The following is a 17520-nucleotide window of genomic DNA, read 5'->3' on the forward strand; positions in this document are numbered from 1 at the left end:
CTGGCTACCAGCGTACACCGCTTACAGGCTGCCAGCGCTGGCTCCCTATATATGTAGCTAGGGTACACATCGGGTTACTAAGCAAAGCGCTTTGTTTAGTTACCCGATATTTACCCTGGTTACCAGCGTACGCTGCTTACAGAGTCAGTTCTCGTTGGCCTCCCGCCGTCAAACACGCCGACGTGTGCTGCACAGTGGGAAACCAACGAGCAAAAAAATGAACCAGAACAGTGTGTAACGATCAGCGATTTTACAGCAGGGGCCAGGTCGCTGCTTAGTGTCACACACAGCGAGATCGCTGATGAGGTCACTGGTATGTTACAAAACCTGAGACTCAGCAGCGATCTCGCTATGTGAGAAGTACCCTTACTTTATCTTACTTGGAAAACTCAAACTGATTTGCCTTAATCTTACTATTGTCTACTGATAGCCTATATCAATACTCCCTTAAGAAGGCCTTCATGGCATCCCATCCCATAAAATCTTTGAGAGGCTACCATATTTTCTGGCGTATAAGACGACCCCCAACTTTTCCAGTTAAAATAGAGCGTTTGGGATAAACCCTATATAATCGATTATAAGCGGACCTGAGTAATGTGCCCATTGTTTAGTAATGTCCCCTGCAGTATTGAGCCCATTGTTTAGTAATGTGCTCATCCTTGTCCCCCCTTGCAGTAATGAGCCCATTGTTTAGTAATGCCCTCCTACCAGTCCCCTTCTTGTCCCCTATTATGTTGTCGTTTACACACAATAAACATTATTCTCACCTCTACTCCATTCCTGCGGTGACCTCAGCTGCTTCTTGTAGACCACAAGACACATAGACAACTCCGTAATAGCGTCCGATGCATGGGGATACTGTCTGCCATCATGGCTTTACTGCACTTTAATGCTGTGCGGTGCCGTAAAGCATTCAACTGCAGTAAAGCGCTGACAGCAGCTGCAGCCCCTTGTATGGGATGCGATCATGGAGGAGTGCTTCTTGCGGACCGCAGGCCCATAGACCCCTCTATGATCGCGTCCTGTACACAGGCCCACCATCACTGCTGTCAGTGCTTTACTGCAGTTGAATGCTTTACGGCACCGCAAAGCATTCAACTGCAGTAAAGCCATGACAGCAGCGGCTGTGGCCCCGTGTACAGGTCACTATCGCGGAGGGGGTCTATGGGCTTGCAGTCTGCCAGAAGACGCTGAAAGCACCGTGGGAACAGAGGACAAGTGAGAATGTTTGTTTGTAAGTAGGGGACCGGTAGGAGGGCATTACTAAACAATGGGCTCATGCAGCACCGTGCACCGCTGTATAAGACGACCCCCGACTTTTGAGAAGATTTTCAGGGGTTAAAAAGTCGTCTTATACGCCGGAAAATACTGTAGATTATTTCCTTTAAAGTATTATTGCAGTGTAGAAGTTATCAATTTATCATGTATAATTTGAAGACAAAAAGGGTTGATTGACCATTGTGTAAGGGGTACTTCACACACAGCGAGATCGCTGCTAAGTCACGTTTTTGTGACGCAGCAGTGACCTCATTAGCGATCTCGCTGTGTGTGACACTGAGCAGCGATCTGGCCCCTGCTGTGAGATCGCTGCTCGTTACACACAGCCCTGGTTCGTTTTTTAATTGTTGCTCTCCCGCTGATAAGCACACATCGCTGTGTGTGACAGCGAGAGAGCAACAATCCTGAATGTGCAGGAGCCGGCGTCTGACAGCCTGCGGTAAGCTGTAACCAAGGTAAACACCGGGTAACCAAGGTGGTTACCCGATATTTACCTTCGTTACCAGCCTCCGCAGCTCTCACGCTGCCAGTGCCGGATCCTGCTCCCTGCACACGCTAAGCTAAGCGGTGTGCGCTGGTAACTAAGATAAACATCGGGTAACCATACCTGATGTTTACCTTAGTTACCAGTGTCCGCCGTTTCCAGACGCCAGCTCCGTGCAAGCGCAGCGTCGCTTCCACGTCGCTGCTGGCTGGGGGCTGGTCGCTGGTGAGATCTGCCTGTTTGACAGCTCACCAGTGACCATGTAGCGACGCAACAGCGATCCTGACCAGGTCAGATCACTGGTGGGATCGCTGCTGCGTCGCTAAAGTGTGACGGTACCCTAAAGGATGATGTAAGGTTAGGTGAGACTTGTAAGCACATTACGAATGGAGAATGATCTAACAGGATCCTAGGCAGATATTGAACCTTTTCTACTAGATGCAACACATGTTAGTTACACAAGGCCAAGTCAATACGTGAAAGTGATTCATGAGATTTCAAGTAACAGAATTGCCTTAAGGCCCAGTCACACACAACGACTTACCATCGATCCCGAAAACGATGCGACCTGATAGGGATCGCTGGTAAGTCGCTGGTGAGATGTCACACAGTCAGACCTTACCAACGATGCAGGAATGATACAGGTCGCAGTAGTGACCTGTATAACGATCTCTGCTGTCATTGGGACCCTGTCACACAGTGTCAAACACAGCGATGTGTCCTGCCCAGCAGGACATCGCCTTTGAAGAAAATAGCCAGGACCATTCTGCAACGACCGGCGACCTCACAGCAGGGGCCTGATCGCTGGTAGGTGTCACACATAACGAGATCGCTAACTGGATCGCTACTGCATCACAGAAACCGTGACTCAGCAGCGATCTCACTAGCGATCTCATTATGTGTCACGGTACCTTTACTTTTGGGTTTTAAACACGCCACAAATCTGAGAATGATAATTGTGACAACAATATGCCAAATATAGATAGGGGGGGGGGGTGATCTGACCTGATCTGATCTTGATTTTTCCCAATATTGTTAATGTCTCCCATAATTAACACAGGGATCCCCTATTTTTCCATAAGTAGTATTATCGACTTCAATACCTTATTCTATGGAGGTGGGACATAAACTACGACCAATAAAAATTCCTTGGAAAACATCTTACAGTGAATCCAGACAAATGTACTGTCCCCATCAATCTTGGGCGATATTGCTTAAAAGGGAATGGACTTAACATACTAACTCTTCTGGAATAGCTTGTGTATATTGAATTAAAACTGGCTGATCTATGAGCAGTTCATTATTGTTGAGATCTATCTTTTTCAAGATAGGTTTCTTGCAGACACACAATTGCAGGTGCATGTGCCCTGATAAACTCCATTATTATTATAGCGCCATTTATTCCATGGCACTTTACAAGTGAAAAAGGTATACAAAAAAAAAACCACAATCATGAACATTACAAAAACGTACTGATACAGGAGGAGAAAGGAGCCTGCCTGCAAGGGCTCACAGTCTACAGGGTATGGTTGAGTGTACACAGTATGGGAGGACAGAGCTGGTTGCTCAGTGGTATACTGGTCAGAGGGTTGTTTTAGGGTTTTCAGAAGAGGTGGGTTTTCAGTTCCTTTTGATGGTTTGTTTAAGGGGTATTCTAGCAAAACTAGCCAACTTTGCTTCTGCATTGGAGGCAGCAGTCCTTACCTGGTACCTGCCGGCAGTGGCTATGCAGGCAAATTGTTACCCCCAGAGCTCTCCTGCTATAGGAACACTCACATGCCCAACCGAGCCACACCCCAGAGATCAGGGACTTTTATAAGGTTCTTTGTGTTTTTTGTTTAATAACATTGTGAAGCTCTTCAGAGTGTATTCTTGGGTTTTTAGTGGGCAACAAGAGATAAATCTTTGATAGCTACAACCAATGGTTACAGATCCTGAAGTGTGAAATAGCACAAATTTTGTGTTTTGAGTGAATATTGGTTTAATTTATTTTTATCATATAGGTTGACACATGTATTCAGAAATCAAAGGCCGTCATGATGATACTATCTCAAGTTCTTCCAATTTGCTGCAAATTACTAAGGAAGGTGAGTAGCTTATACAGATCTTAGGGGTGCTTCACACATAGCGAGATCGCTACCGAAATCGCTGCTACGGCACGGTTTTGGTGACGCAACAGTGACCTCATTAGCGATCTCGCTGTGTGTGACACTGAGCAGCGATCTGGCCCCTGCTGTGAAATCGCTGCTCGTTACACACAGCCCTGGTTCGTTTTCTTCAAAGGCGCTCTCCCGCTGTGACGCACACATCGCTGTGTGTGACAGCGAGAGAGCGACGAAATGAAGCGAGCAGGGAGCAGGAACCGGCATCTGGCAGCTGCGGTAAGCTGTAACCAGGGTAAACATCGGGTAACCAAGGTGGTTACCCGATATTTACCTTAGTTACCAGCCTCCGCAGCTCTCACGCTGCCTGTGCTGCCGGCTCCTGCTCTCTGCACATGTAGCTGCAGTACACATCGGGTTAATTAACCCGATGTGTACTGTAGCTAGGAGAGCAAGGAGCCAGCGCTAAGCAGTGTGCGCGGCTCCCTGCTCTCGCGGTTATGATCGCTGCTTCGGCTGCTGTGTTTGACAGCTAAGCAGCGATCATAACAGCGACTTACAAGGTCGCTGTTACGTCACAGAAAATGGTGACGTAACAGCGACCTCGTTGTCGCTGTCGCTTAGTGTGAACCAGCCCTTAGGTTGGGAAGTGCATTATCTATCCATTTTATTTGCACAAATCTGTCTTTATAATCCTCTTTGGACTAATCTTGCTACTTCTCAGATGGACAGATTGAAAGACAAGTAACAATGAAAAAAACAATAGGTTGTTTATTTCATTGATTGGTTCATTGGTTGATTTAAATTTATAGACAAATCTATTTTTTTTTTTTGTGATGGATTGATGGGTCAGAACCATGAATATTGGCATTTTGAAGACGAATACATTTACAGTGGGTACGGAAAGTATTCAGACCCCTTTAAATTTTTCACTTTGTGTCATTGCAGCCATTTGATAAATTGAAAAAAGTTAATTTTTTTTCTCATTAATGTACACTCTGCACCCCATCCCCCATATTGACAGAAAAAAAACGGAACTTTTTGCAAATTTTTGAATCAAGAAAAACTGAAATCACATGGTCATAAGTATTCAGACCCTTTGCTCAGTATTGAGTAGAAGCACCCTTATGAGCTAGTACAGCCATGAGTCTTCTTGGGAATGATGCAACAATTTTTTCATACCTGGATTTGAGGATCCTTTGCCATTCTTCCTTGCAGAACCTCTCCAGCTCCGTTAGGTTGGATGGTGAACGTTGGTGGACAGCCATTTTCAGGTCTCTCCAGACATGCTCAATTGGGTTTAGGTTAGGGCTCTGGCTGGGCCAGTCAAGAATGGTCACAGAGTTGTTCTGAAGCCACTCCTTTGTTATTTTAGCTGCGTGCTTAGGGTCATTGTCTAGTTTGAAGGTGACCCTTCGACTAAGGGGTGCTTCACACACAGCGAGCTCGCTGCCGAGATCGCTGCTGAGTCACGCTTTTTGTGACGCAGCAGTGACCTCATTAGCGATCTCGCTGTGTGTGACAATGAGCAGCGATCTGGCCCCTGCTGCGAGATCGCTGCTCGTTACACACAGCCCTGGTTCGTTTTCTTCAAAGCCGCTCTCCTGCTGTGACACACAGATCGCTGTGTGTGACAGCAAGAGAGCGACAAATGAAGCGAGCAGGGAGCAGGAGCCGGCGTCTGACAGCTGAGGTAAGCTGTATCCAAGATAAACATCGGGTAACCAAGGTGGTTACCCGATATTTACCTTAGTTACCAGCATCTGCAGCTCTCACGCTGCCTGTGCTGCCGGCTCCGGCTCTCTGCACATGTAGCTGCTGTACACATCGGGTTAATTAACCCGATGTGTACAGCAGCTAGGAGAGCAAGGAGCCAGCGCTCAGTGTGCGCGGCTCCCTGCTCTCTGCACATGTAGCTGCATTACACATCGAGCAGGGAGCAGGGAGCAGGGAGCAGTGTGCGCGGCTCCCTGCTCCCTGCTCACACTGGTAACTAATGTAAACATCGGGTAACCATACCCGATGTTTACCTTAGTTACCAGTGTCCGCAGCTTCCAGACGGCGGCTCCGTGCAAGCGCAGCGTCGCTTGCACGTCGCTGCTGGCTGGGGGCTGTTCACTGGTCGCTGGTGAGATCTGCCTGTTTGACAGCTCACCAGCGACCATGTAGCGATGCAGCAGCGATCCTGACCAGGTCAGATCGCTGGTCGGATCGCTGCTGCATCGCTAAAGTGTGAAGGTACCCTTAGTCTGAGGTCCAGAGCACTCTGGAAGAGGTTATCTCTGTACTTGGCGCATTCAGCTGTCCTTCAATTGCAACCATTCGTCCTGTCCCTCCAGTTGAAAAACACCCCCATAGCATGATGCTGCCACCACCATGTTTCACTGTTGGGATTGTATTGAGCAGGTGATGAGCAATGCCTGGTTTTCTCCACAAATACCGCTTAGAATTATCACCAAAAAGTTCCATCTTCATCTCATCAGACCAGAAAATCTTATTTCTTATAGTCTGGGAGTCCTTCATTTTTATTTTTTTGTAAACTCTATGCAGGCTGTCTTGCACTGAAGACAGGCTTCCGTCGGGCCACTCTGCCATAAAGGCCCGACTGGTGGAGGGCTGCAGTGATAGTTGACTTTGTGCAACTTTCTCCCATCATCCTACTGCATCTCTGAAGCTCGGCTACAGTGATCTTGGCGTTCTTCTTTACCTCTCACCAAGGCTCTTCTCCCACGATTGCTCAGTTTGGCTGGACCGCCAAGTCTAAAAAGAGTTCTGGTGGTCCCAAATGTCTTCCATTTAAGATTTATAGAGGCTACTGTGCTCTTAAGGACCTTGAATACTGCAGAAATTCTTGTAACCTTGGCCAGATCTGTGCCTTGCTACAATTTTGTCTCTGAGCTCCTTGGGCAGTTCCTTTTGACCTCATGATTCTCATTTGGTCTGACAAGCGCTGTGAGATCTTACATAGACAGGTGTGTGCCTTTCCAAATCATGTCCTATCAGTTTAATTAAACACAGCTGGACTCCAATGAAGGAGTAGAACCATCTCAAGGAGGATCACAAATGGACAGCATCTGACTTAAATATGCGTGTCTGAGCAAAGGGTATGAATACTTACGACCATACGATATTTCAGTTTTTCTTATTTAAAAAAAATTTGCAAAAATTTCTACATTTGGTTTTTTCTGCCAAGATGGGGTGCACAATGTACATTAATGAAAGAAAAAAAGACCCTTTTTGAATTCACCAAATGGCTGCAATGAAACAGTGAAAATTTTAAAGGGGTCTGAATACTTTCCGTACCCACTGTATACCAATATGAGTAGTAACAATACTGTTTTAATGCATTGATACCAGTGCCCATTAATGTCATTCATCAGATTTGTAGCATTCTATTCTTCTTTTTTTTTTAACTGGTCATCTTGCTTCATTGGACCCTCCGTCAGTTGTTGTTTTTTTCTTGTTCACATGTTCCCTAAATGTAAACTTTTAAGTGTACAGTCATCCCCTCCCAAAAAAAACCTCCATTGTGTGATGTATAAATATAATTATGTATAATTGAGTTTGTTTGGTAACATCTTGGTAAAGTCCATGGCAGTAGATGGCATGGCAGTTATAGAAGACCATTCAATTCTTAAAAACCAAACAAGCAAACGTATGGATAATTACTGGCCATAATGGAGTTATCTTTCATTTTTTGATCCAACAAAGACCCTGCTAAGAGCTGTCCCTCAAATCTTTGATACTAGTTCCTTATTTTCACTTTCCACTGCCTATAATGGGTTGATAGAATAGTGAAATCTGCTCTACGTCACTATGTGTAGTATTTTTCTTTACAACAAAGTATGCTCCTATTTTGCAGTGTAAAGTGGGGAATGGATGCTACCGCCCTACAGGATCCTGGAAAGAAAACCGGATACAGAATGTTTCAAATGAAGATGGACTAGAAGGAAAAGCAGTAGAAGTCTTTGGAGTAAAGTCTTTGGAGCACCATGTAGCCAACCTGACGTTTTTAGAAAGTAAATAACAATGAAAAGTTCCTTGAAGAATGAGAGGATGTCAGCTATTAAGCTCCACATACGTTTATTTGTGTTTTGCTCCACATTGTACTGGTACCATTTTTACTTCCTACACATTTGCTCTGTCAGGTTAAAATCTTTACTAAATGTGAATGGGTATTCTTTTCCTTTCACCAATCACATTGTTATCTATGGTTATTAAAAGCTCTGTTGTGAATGTCTTAATGGAAACCTAAACCCAAAGATGCTGCTATGGTTTGTATACGTGTAATATACAGAAATTCTAATTTCTATTTGCGGTGTTACAAATTTGCTGTCGACAGTGTATCATCCTTGCTGGTTTGCTTTTTATCAGTTGTATTGTGTTTACCTGTATCAGGGCAATGTTTTGTGGTCTGAAGCACTGATCAGCTCCTGTTTTCATGTTCACAACCAAGAATAAACCGCACACTATATCCACATGTAAAACCTCCACCACTGTCCCCACACCGTATTAACTGTAAATTTGCTGCTGAGCTCTTTAAATTTATTGGAGATTTTCTCATAAAGAACTATTTTCTGAGCTAGTTTGACTGCGTGTTATGTTTTTAGATTTGAAGTTGGTCCTGTAGTTAGCTGCTGGAGATGGCGACTTGATGGAACATGCTGATTGTTTCCCTGGGTCTGTTGTCACTCTCATAGATTTCTAAAGCTCACCCTTCTAAATCCTAGGATTTAAAGTGCATGATAAAGAAGATATCTTTTCTCAGAATGTATACCATATTTAAGTTTCATGAAAATGTAGTTTTTTTACATTAACATTTACAATGTAAGATTCTATTTTTAAAATAAAATTCTAATGAATCTTGTGTGTCATTGTCTGATTTCATATATATGGAGCACTCGGCAGTCTAGAATGTAATTTGCCTTGTTCCCAGCCAAATATTTTTCAAGAACAGAAATGGATGAATGATTAAAAGGACCCAACTTTCTACCGAAGTCAGGTGTTAATGTCAGGATTATGATATCCCACAACCCACCATCTTGGCCACTAATCTGGCACTGCTTCTTTACTAAGATGTTACTGAACAGTAACCGCTGTATCGATGTTACTCTTCAATAATACCTTAGGAAAGAAATAAGCAGCTCTGGGTTATTTTTATGGAAGACCGGTAAATGGATAGTTCACTATTCACTGTGGTGTTGTCTTTCATTTTTTGATCCAACAACGACAATGCCAAACACTGGTCCCTCAAATCTTTGGTAATGCTAGTTCCTTATTTAACACAAAATACTTCCATCTGGTATTTCTTCTTCACAGTAGTAATTTTTAAGATTAAATAAGATTTGATGCTGTATTTGCAGTGTCCCCAGCAACATTTCTTGTCAAGAAGAAAAACTGAGTTAAAGATTCTTAATTCCTAGTAAGTCTATAAACCTTCTCCATATTGGTTTCCCAGTTAGGGCTGAAAAAAAGGACTGGATTATTTACAATGCAGCAGAAACAATGTACCATTGGGAATAGTTGCTTGTTACAGTGCTAAAAGTAAGACATTGGGGCCTACTAAGGAATTAAGAATCTGTGGCCTAAGATACTCTGCGTGACATGCAACCATCTGGTCACAGACATGATTATCCAGTGCCTCCTTACATGTATTGTCCATGTCAGGGAGGAGTGATGCGTAGGCAGTAGCTCTCCCACTCAATTTTACATGCCACAAAGCCGTGGTAGGAGGTGGCAATAACCATACATGAATATGTTGTAGTTTTATTCACATTCAAGGGCTTGACCAGGCATAAGTATTAAGAACCTATCCATGGCAGTAAAAAAAACAACTTTAAGACAGTGCAAGCAATAGGGTCTTATCAGAGGGCACCAGGAAGGCAACCCACTTGGAAAGCTCACCTTGCATGGTTGTGTGAGTCACAACTAACTGTAGTACGCTGGTGTGTAACGGCTGCTGTCCATCCACGTGTGGTGAAGATGGCCGTAGAGAATAAAAGTGGTATGAATGCTGTGCAGCAGTAAGAGAGGAGGCTTCTGTTGTACATCAATATGATTTATTACTATGCGTTTCAGAGAGATCTCCCTCTCCTTCAGGAACAATAGGCGACGGAGCGCCTATTATTAAATCTAGCTGTATGGTAGTAGATGGCAAAGGCCGCTCAGCCACTGTCAAAGAAAATGTAAACTAATTTGAGGGGGGGCCAGATCCACACCAATCTGTTGTGGATGATATATCCTGTGGTTAGATCATTAATATCTATGACTGGACAACCTCTTTAAGGACCTGTGCACACTTTCTGTTTTTTGCCGCGGATTTCCTGCATGTTTTGCTGCAGAAAATGTTCATAACATCTCTGCAGTGATTCACCAGCAAATCCTATGGGGAAAAAAAATGCTGTGCGCACTATGCGGATTTTGACAGCTGCATGTTTTGCTGCGGGATTCCTGCAGCAAAAACAATTGGATGTCACTTCTTTTCCGCAGGTCCCTGCAGTTTCGAGGGCTGGCAGATCAATCACCCGCTGACTCTGGGTCGGTGGAGGATTGATCCCCAGTATCTGGCCAGATGCTGCTACCCATGTAAAGTTTATGGGGAACAAAATCTGGCCCAAAGGGGTAGGAGCAAGCGCTTCATACTCACCGATGACCGAGCGGCTGTCACACTGCTCCCGCAGTGGCTCTTTCATCTTCCAGAGCCGGCTCATTATTCCATCTCGTATTCACTCCTTCCCTGCTCCCCGGTGGCTGTGATTGGTTGCAGGCAGACACACACCCACACTGAGGGACAACTGTCTCAGTGCACCCAATCACAGACGCCGGTGGGCGGGTCTATAGCGTACAGTAAAATAATTATAAAAAAAAAAAAAAAAACAGCGTGCAGTCCCCCCCACCCATTTTGATAACTAGCCAGGATGAAGCCTCACAGCTGGGGTCTGGTATTCTCAGGATGGGGAGCCCTCCAGCCTAAAAATATCAGCCAGCAGCCATTAGATGCGACAGTCCCGGACTTTTCCCGGCTCTTCCCGTTGCCGTGATGCGGTGGCAATCGGGGTAATGAAGGAGTTAATAGCAGCAGCCCATAGCTGCCACTAACTCCTAGTTTAGTGATGGCAGGCGTCTATATGACACCCCCTCATCACTAAACTGTAAGTGAAAGTAAATAAGCACAAATATCCCAACAATCCTTTATTTGAAATTAAAGACAAAAAAGCCCCCTCTTTCACCACTTTATTAACCCCTAATAACAGCACTCCAGGTCCGACGTAATCCACAAGATGTCCCACGACGCTTCCAGCTCTGCTACACTTGGTACTAACAGTGAGCGCTATAGACCATGACTGCTCACTGTGAGGGTCAGGACACAAGAGAAGTGAGCCGCCGGGATCAGTGGTGACTTCACTGATGTGCTTTGCAGTGACAGGTGGAGGACTCCAGCGGTCACTACACATCAGCTGACTGCTCTCCTGCTTCCAGGCCGGCTCATGCATATGCAGTTATGCAGTGCACAGCTTACCCGCAAACAGCAGAGCGCCGGAGGCAGCCGCCTGGGACAACAGCACGGCCCGGAGACTTCAGCACCACGGACAGCAGAAGCGGGGAGAACTGTGAAATCCCGCAGGGAACAACCTGTGGCAATTCCCCACAAAATCCGCAACATAACGCATGCGGATTTCGGTGCAGATTTTTTGCGTTTTTTTCCCGCAAGAGCATGCGGAATTTTCTTAAGAAAATTCCATTTTCTAGTGCGCACAGGGCCTTAAGGTATCCGTAATCTGTTCCTTTCTGGAAAACAGGAAAAGATCTTTAGGTTAGAGTTAGGCGACGGTATAAAAAAAATGGATCTGATTTTCATCCAGAAAAGTGGGATGATTTTTTTTTCTCACTGTTCATCCATATACAATCCGTTATTTTTTTTTAAAGCAGCACCTAGTAATCATTTAAAGGACCATTTAAGGTTTCCTATGTTATAGAATTGCAATGTCTGTAAAAATCGGATGCTATACGGTTTATGGCATGTTTGTTGTTGTTTTTTTTTTTCCCTTGCACCTATAAATTTGAATGGGGTGAGTCTCATCTGATTTCAGAGTAAAATTACAGCATATTGATTTATTGAATAAAATTGGTCCGAATGCTTTCAGGTTTTTTTTTATATATATATATAAAGAATAGCACTCTGCCTGAAAATACGGTCGTGTGAACCAGGTCTTACAATCGGTAGGTGGAAGTTCTGGAAATGGAACTAGCACAAATCAGACAGCATCAGAAATGTCTAGGTGTTCAGGGAAGTGGGCTCCTAAGCAGGTATCTGTGGTAACAACTACGGTAGCGTACCACATAATACATGTGCATAATACAGGGGAACCTCAGCAGATTACTGGGTTATTGGAAATAAATACAAAGACTAACACTGATCGCTATATGGATGGAGTCTGTTACTTTTCCCATATTTTCCATCTGACCCAGACCAATATGACATTTTATCTGACCACAACTCGTTTGCAGAGATTACAACAAAGACACATCTGACTTCTCACATTTCCATTTCTGTCCCCATCTATTTCAAAGCACAAACTCCTCATCTTCCCAATACCGAGCCGTTGCTGCCATATGTGTCCCTATTACTGCAACTGCTGGAGGTACAAAAACAGTGCTCTTCTTAGTGCTCCATATTATAAGGCCACCCCTGTGCCCCATACATGGTAATAATGCCTCCTTGGCAGGGGTGCGATTTTAAATTTTTAACAGGTTCTCTGTAAACCCTGCCCATTTGAAAACCACACCCATTTTGTTAACCACACCCATTTTCACGCACTTTCCTCAACCAAAAAATACAAGTAATTTAAAGTAAAATCTCTTTCCCTTCCTATACCTTCAATCTCTTGTCCAGCACCAGATGTTCCAGTCACTGTCAGTCATATTGTATTAAATGATTTTTCTACAGTTTTTAAAAATTATTACTAAAGGAGCCCTGCTAAAATTGGAACGGACGACCTTCCCCATACAGATCTCATCCCATGTGGCTGCTTTCCCCCTACAGATCTCCCCCCCCTGCAGATCCCATCCAATTATGGCCTCTTTCCCCCTGCAGATCCCATCCAATTATGGCCTCTTTCCCCCTGCAGATCGCACCCCATTATGGCCTCTTTCCCCCTGCAGATCGCATCCCATTATGGCCTCTTTCCCCCTGCAGATCGCATCCCATTATGGCCTCTTTCCCCAGCAGATCGCATCCCATTATGGCCTCTTTCCCCAGCAGATCTCATCCCATGTGCTCCTTTTCCCATGTAGATCCTGTCCCATATGGCTCCTTTTCCCATATAGCTCCCATCTCATAAGGCCTCCTCTTCTCATATAGCTGCCATCTTATATGGCCTCCTCTACCCTTATAGCCACATATAGCTGCCATCTTAATGCGGCTCCTCTCCCTGCTCCCCTGCATCTTTGGCTCACTGAGCGCTTACCTGCTCCAGGCACCGGCAGCTTCTCCTCTGTCTTACGTCCTCCTCCGCGGCACTCTGCAGGCACGCTGACAGACGGCAGGAGGTGGAGCTACCTCACCACACTGCCATGTCCTCTGCAGCGTCAGCGCGTCGCTGCACGCCAGGTCAGGGAGCAGCTGGCTTCACTGAACCCGGAAGTGCGGCGCGGAGGTACGGGGATTCATTTGTGTTAGTCTTAAAGAGACACTAACACAAATGAATACAGGGAATGAGATCGCTGCAGCTGTTTCTTGCCGGTTCTGGGAACCGGCTGCTATTTTAACAACCGGTTCTCCAGAACCGGACAGAACCGGCTGAATCCCACCCCTGCTCCTTGGTGCCCTCTAGATGGTAAAATTATATTAATGTCCTGTGCAAGTGCCCTAGAAAAGTCTCCACATTTTATTCCTAGAAAGTAATAATGCCCCTTGTGCACTTATAAGGGCACTGTGACAGTCATAACAATAAAGGTTCTTAAGTGTACACTTAACATTACATCCCCGACATACAGCTCCTCTATACACACAGCATGATGGGCCCACAGCTCCCCCAAAATAATGGTCCACCACAGTTGTCCCCTCATTATATTATGACCGCTATATTAGCACCCACACTGTATGAGGGCCAATAAAGTAGCCTCCAAGCTGTATAATGACCCCCCCAAAGTAGTCCCCACAGTTTGACGTCCCCCCTACATACGTTCCCACGCTGTATAATGAGCCCTGCATTAGCCCCCACACCAGTGGCATAACTAGGAGCCCCAATGCAAGATTTGGATCTGCCCTCCCCTGTTGATCAGATGTGTGGGCCATTTTAGCATTCTAAATCCTATAAAAAATAATGTCCCCCCTTCAATTTGGAGTAATGTCCCTTTTCCTGGGCACTTTTGATATATACCAAGATGGAGGACATATACCAGAATGGGAACATATATAAGTCCCACATCCTGGTGTATGTTTCCTGTTCTGCAATAAAATAAAAAGAATTTAAAAACATCCTATACTCACGTAATCCAGGGTCTAGATGGCTCCAGCACGGGAGGATCATAGTGCTGTCATTGTGTACAGGATAGCAGATAACATCACCATGCTGGGACTCAGATCCTGTGTGTGCCGTCGCCTCGACATTTCCCACTGTTCTATAGATCGCAGGCTTAAAGAGCCCTGCGGTCTGCAAAACGAAGAGATGCAGTGCAGGTAGATCGTATCTCCCTGCTCTGCCGCACATATAAACTATATCGGCACGCAATATAGTTAACAGCATAGCTCCGATTTGGTCCCTGTGATCTCTGCCCACACCTGCCGCCGGCATCATATGCCCCCCAGTAGCTACACTACTAGACAGTATATTTTCTATGTCATAAAGATTTGCAATCTATTGTCCAGAAGCCCATGTACAACTGCAGCACCTTACACCAATATCACGGCAGTGATACATAGAAACATTTTAGCAGCAAGAGCTGCATTCATAAGTAGTGATGGTGAACCCGAACTGTAAAGTAGAGAGTCCGTACCTGTTAACTAGTATCTGTGCATGGACCCCAAACAATTTTCGTATTCGGCCACCTCGATAATTACAAAAAAGAAAATAAGGAAAAAAAGCAAGAGCGTTCTACTTACAGTCTCCAGCTGTAACACCACTTCAGGGACCACTCGTTAACCCTCATACTTATTCACTGCTTTCCCCGTCCACCATTAGTCCCGTTGTCTGTGATTGATTGACAGAGCTCCCACCCTGAGCGACAGCGTCTCTGTGCTTGATTGGAATCACGCACGCTGTCTGCATGTCTATAGAGATGTTAAAAATAAATTGGCATAGGGTACCTCCCATATTTTGATACCCAGCGCAGGTAAATCTTACGGCTGTACGCTGCAGCCCCCCAGCCGTGTGCTTATCTTGGCTGTGTATCAAAATCAACCATGATACTAGCTGTCAGGTTTATTCTCAGGCTGGAGAGGCCCATGGTTATTGGGCCTCCCCAGCCTAAAAATAGAAGCCCACAGTCACCCAGAATTGTTAAATCCAGTAGATGTGACAATTCCAGCACTACGGCAATGGAAGGCATCCCGAGACCCTCTCGCTCCCCCATCCCCTCTAATTACTAATACTGTACGTGAGAAGAAAAACACAAACTATAAAAAAAATCCTTTATTTGAAATAAAATAAAATAAAAAACATCCTCTTTACTTTATTAGCCCCAAACACCCAGTACTAATGTAATTCACACAAGGAGCCACAACGATCCTGGCCCTGCTATATACTGAAGTCACAGAGTGCAGGCACATTAGAAAAAACATACAAATTCCTGCAACAGTACCGCATATCCTGGCAAAAAAAAAACCGCATCAATATGCGAAGCAGTTTTGATATGATATTTTGCAAGGTGATGCACTATTGGTGCAGTAATTTATACACCAAATCTGCATCGTCTGGCAAAAAAAATGCATATAAACACGATGCGGCGTTGATGTGTTTTTATTTTGCCTGAAGATGCAGATTTGGTGCAGGAATTTGGTGTATAAATTTCAGCACCAAATCTGCATCTCTTGGCCGAAAAAAAAAAAAAGTTGACGGAGTTTTGGTGCGTTTTTCTGCCAGGATATGCAAATTTGGTGCTTAAAAATCTGCACCCGATTACTACACCAAACTTCCATCTCCTGTTAGAAAAATGCACTAAAACAGCCTCGAAATCATTTTTTTTGTGCGCTATATTGATGACGTTCTGATATTTGGGCAGTGCACAGTGGAGAACCTGGACATCTTCATGGGGCAATTGAATTCTAATGTATACAATATCAAGTTAACATAATACTAGAATTGACGTTTTGGACATAAACATTGAAGTTGATAATCATTTCATCCAAACCAATGTGTTCCGTAAAAGTATAAGTGGTAAACTCATTCTTACATGCCCCATCTGCCCATAATCCTACCATCTGAGCCATCTCGACCATCCAGTTCCTGAGGATGAAGCGGATTTGCTTGTTTGAGGACAAATTTGAAGCACAATCGAACGTCTTAAGAGACATTTCTGCGAAAGGTGTTATAGCAACTGGAGTGTAAAGGGGGGATACCTGAGGAGGCAAAAAATACATCAAGAAAGCAGCTCCTGATAAATGTATCCAGGAAAGAAAGAAAAAACTCTAGGATAAATTTTATTGGTACTTTAAAAAAAATGAGTGGGAAACTGTGCAAAAGATCCCAAATAAACATTGGCCTTATGAAGGATCCTGTTTTTGCCAAGGTGTAATCAGACACCCCTCTCATGACCGTTAAGGCCGCTTTACACGCTGCGACATCGCTCAAGCGGTCGTTGGGGGTCACGAAATTTGTGACGCACATCCGGCCGCTTTAGCGATGTCTTTGCATGTGACATCTATGAGCGATTTTGAATCGCCGCAAAAACGTTCAAAATCGCTCATGGGTGACATGCCCCCTTATTCTCGATTATCGCTGCTGCAGCTAGCGATGTAGTTCGTCGTTGCTGCGGCAGCACACATCACTATGTGTGACACCGCAGGAACGTGGAACCTCACCTTACCTGCGCCCGCCGGCAATGCGGAAGGAAGCAAGTGGGTGGGATGTTACGTCCCGCTCATCTCCGCCCCTCCGCTTCTATTGGGCGGCGGTCAGTGACGCTGAACGAACCGCCCCCTTAGAAAGGAGGCGGTTCTCCGGTAACAGCGACGTCGCTAGTCAGGTAAGTAGTGTGACGGGTCCACGCGATGTTGTGCGCCACGGGCAGCGATTTGCCCGTGTCCTACAACCGATGGGGGCGGGTACGCACGCTAGCGATATCTGTCACGATATCGCAGCGTGTAAAGCAGCCTTTAGACTGGCCAAAAATCCAAATGACATTCTGGTGATGACCAACTATGTGCTTCAGATAAGTAACCCTTTTGGCTTAAGGGATCCCATACTCTGCTTCCCTTGTGGCCACTGCCTTGCGTGCGTCAATATCCTTCTAAGTACATAATTTCATTCCACAGACTGTAAGAACATGTACCAGCTGAGACACCATATATCCTGTGGCACTTCACATGTAGTCTACTTTGGAACATGTTCATGCCCCTTGATATGTGGGCCTCACCTCCCGTGAGCTCCGCATAAAAGTCAGGGAACTTGTGAGGGATATTGGCTTGGCCAGGGCAGTGGAGGAGATCACGTTGTT

At 45.0% G+C, this 17520-nt stretch overlaps 1 protein-coding gene across 1 annotated transcript in view; it reads left to right on the forward strand.

Moving 5' to 3' along the window:
* CTNNAL1 (catenin alpha like 1) overlaps nt 1-8675 on the forward strand; it is a 321643-nt gene extending 312968 nt beyond the window's left edge. Inside the window, exons 18-19 of the mRNA XM_075314887.1 lie at nt 3766-3849; nt 7727-8675. Of these exons, the coding sequence (XP_075171002.1) occupies nt 3766-3849; nt 7727-7891 (249 nt within the window). The 3' untranslated portion in view covers nt 7892-8675. The remainder of the gene's footprint in view (nt 1-3765; nt 3850-7726) is intronic.
* The last annotated feature ends 8845 nt before the right edge of the window (nt 8676-17520 follow it).

This window comes from Anomaloglossus baeobatrachus, chromosome 6, assembly GCF_048569485.1.
Source record: "Anomaloglossus baeobatrachus isolate aAnoBae1 chromosome 6, aAnoBae1.hap1, whole genome shotgun sequence".
Taxonomy (NCBI): domain Eukaryota; kingdom Metazoa; phylum Chordata; class Amphibia; order Anura; family Aromobatidae; genus Anomaloglossus; species Anomaloglossus baeobatrachus.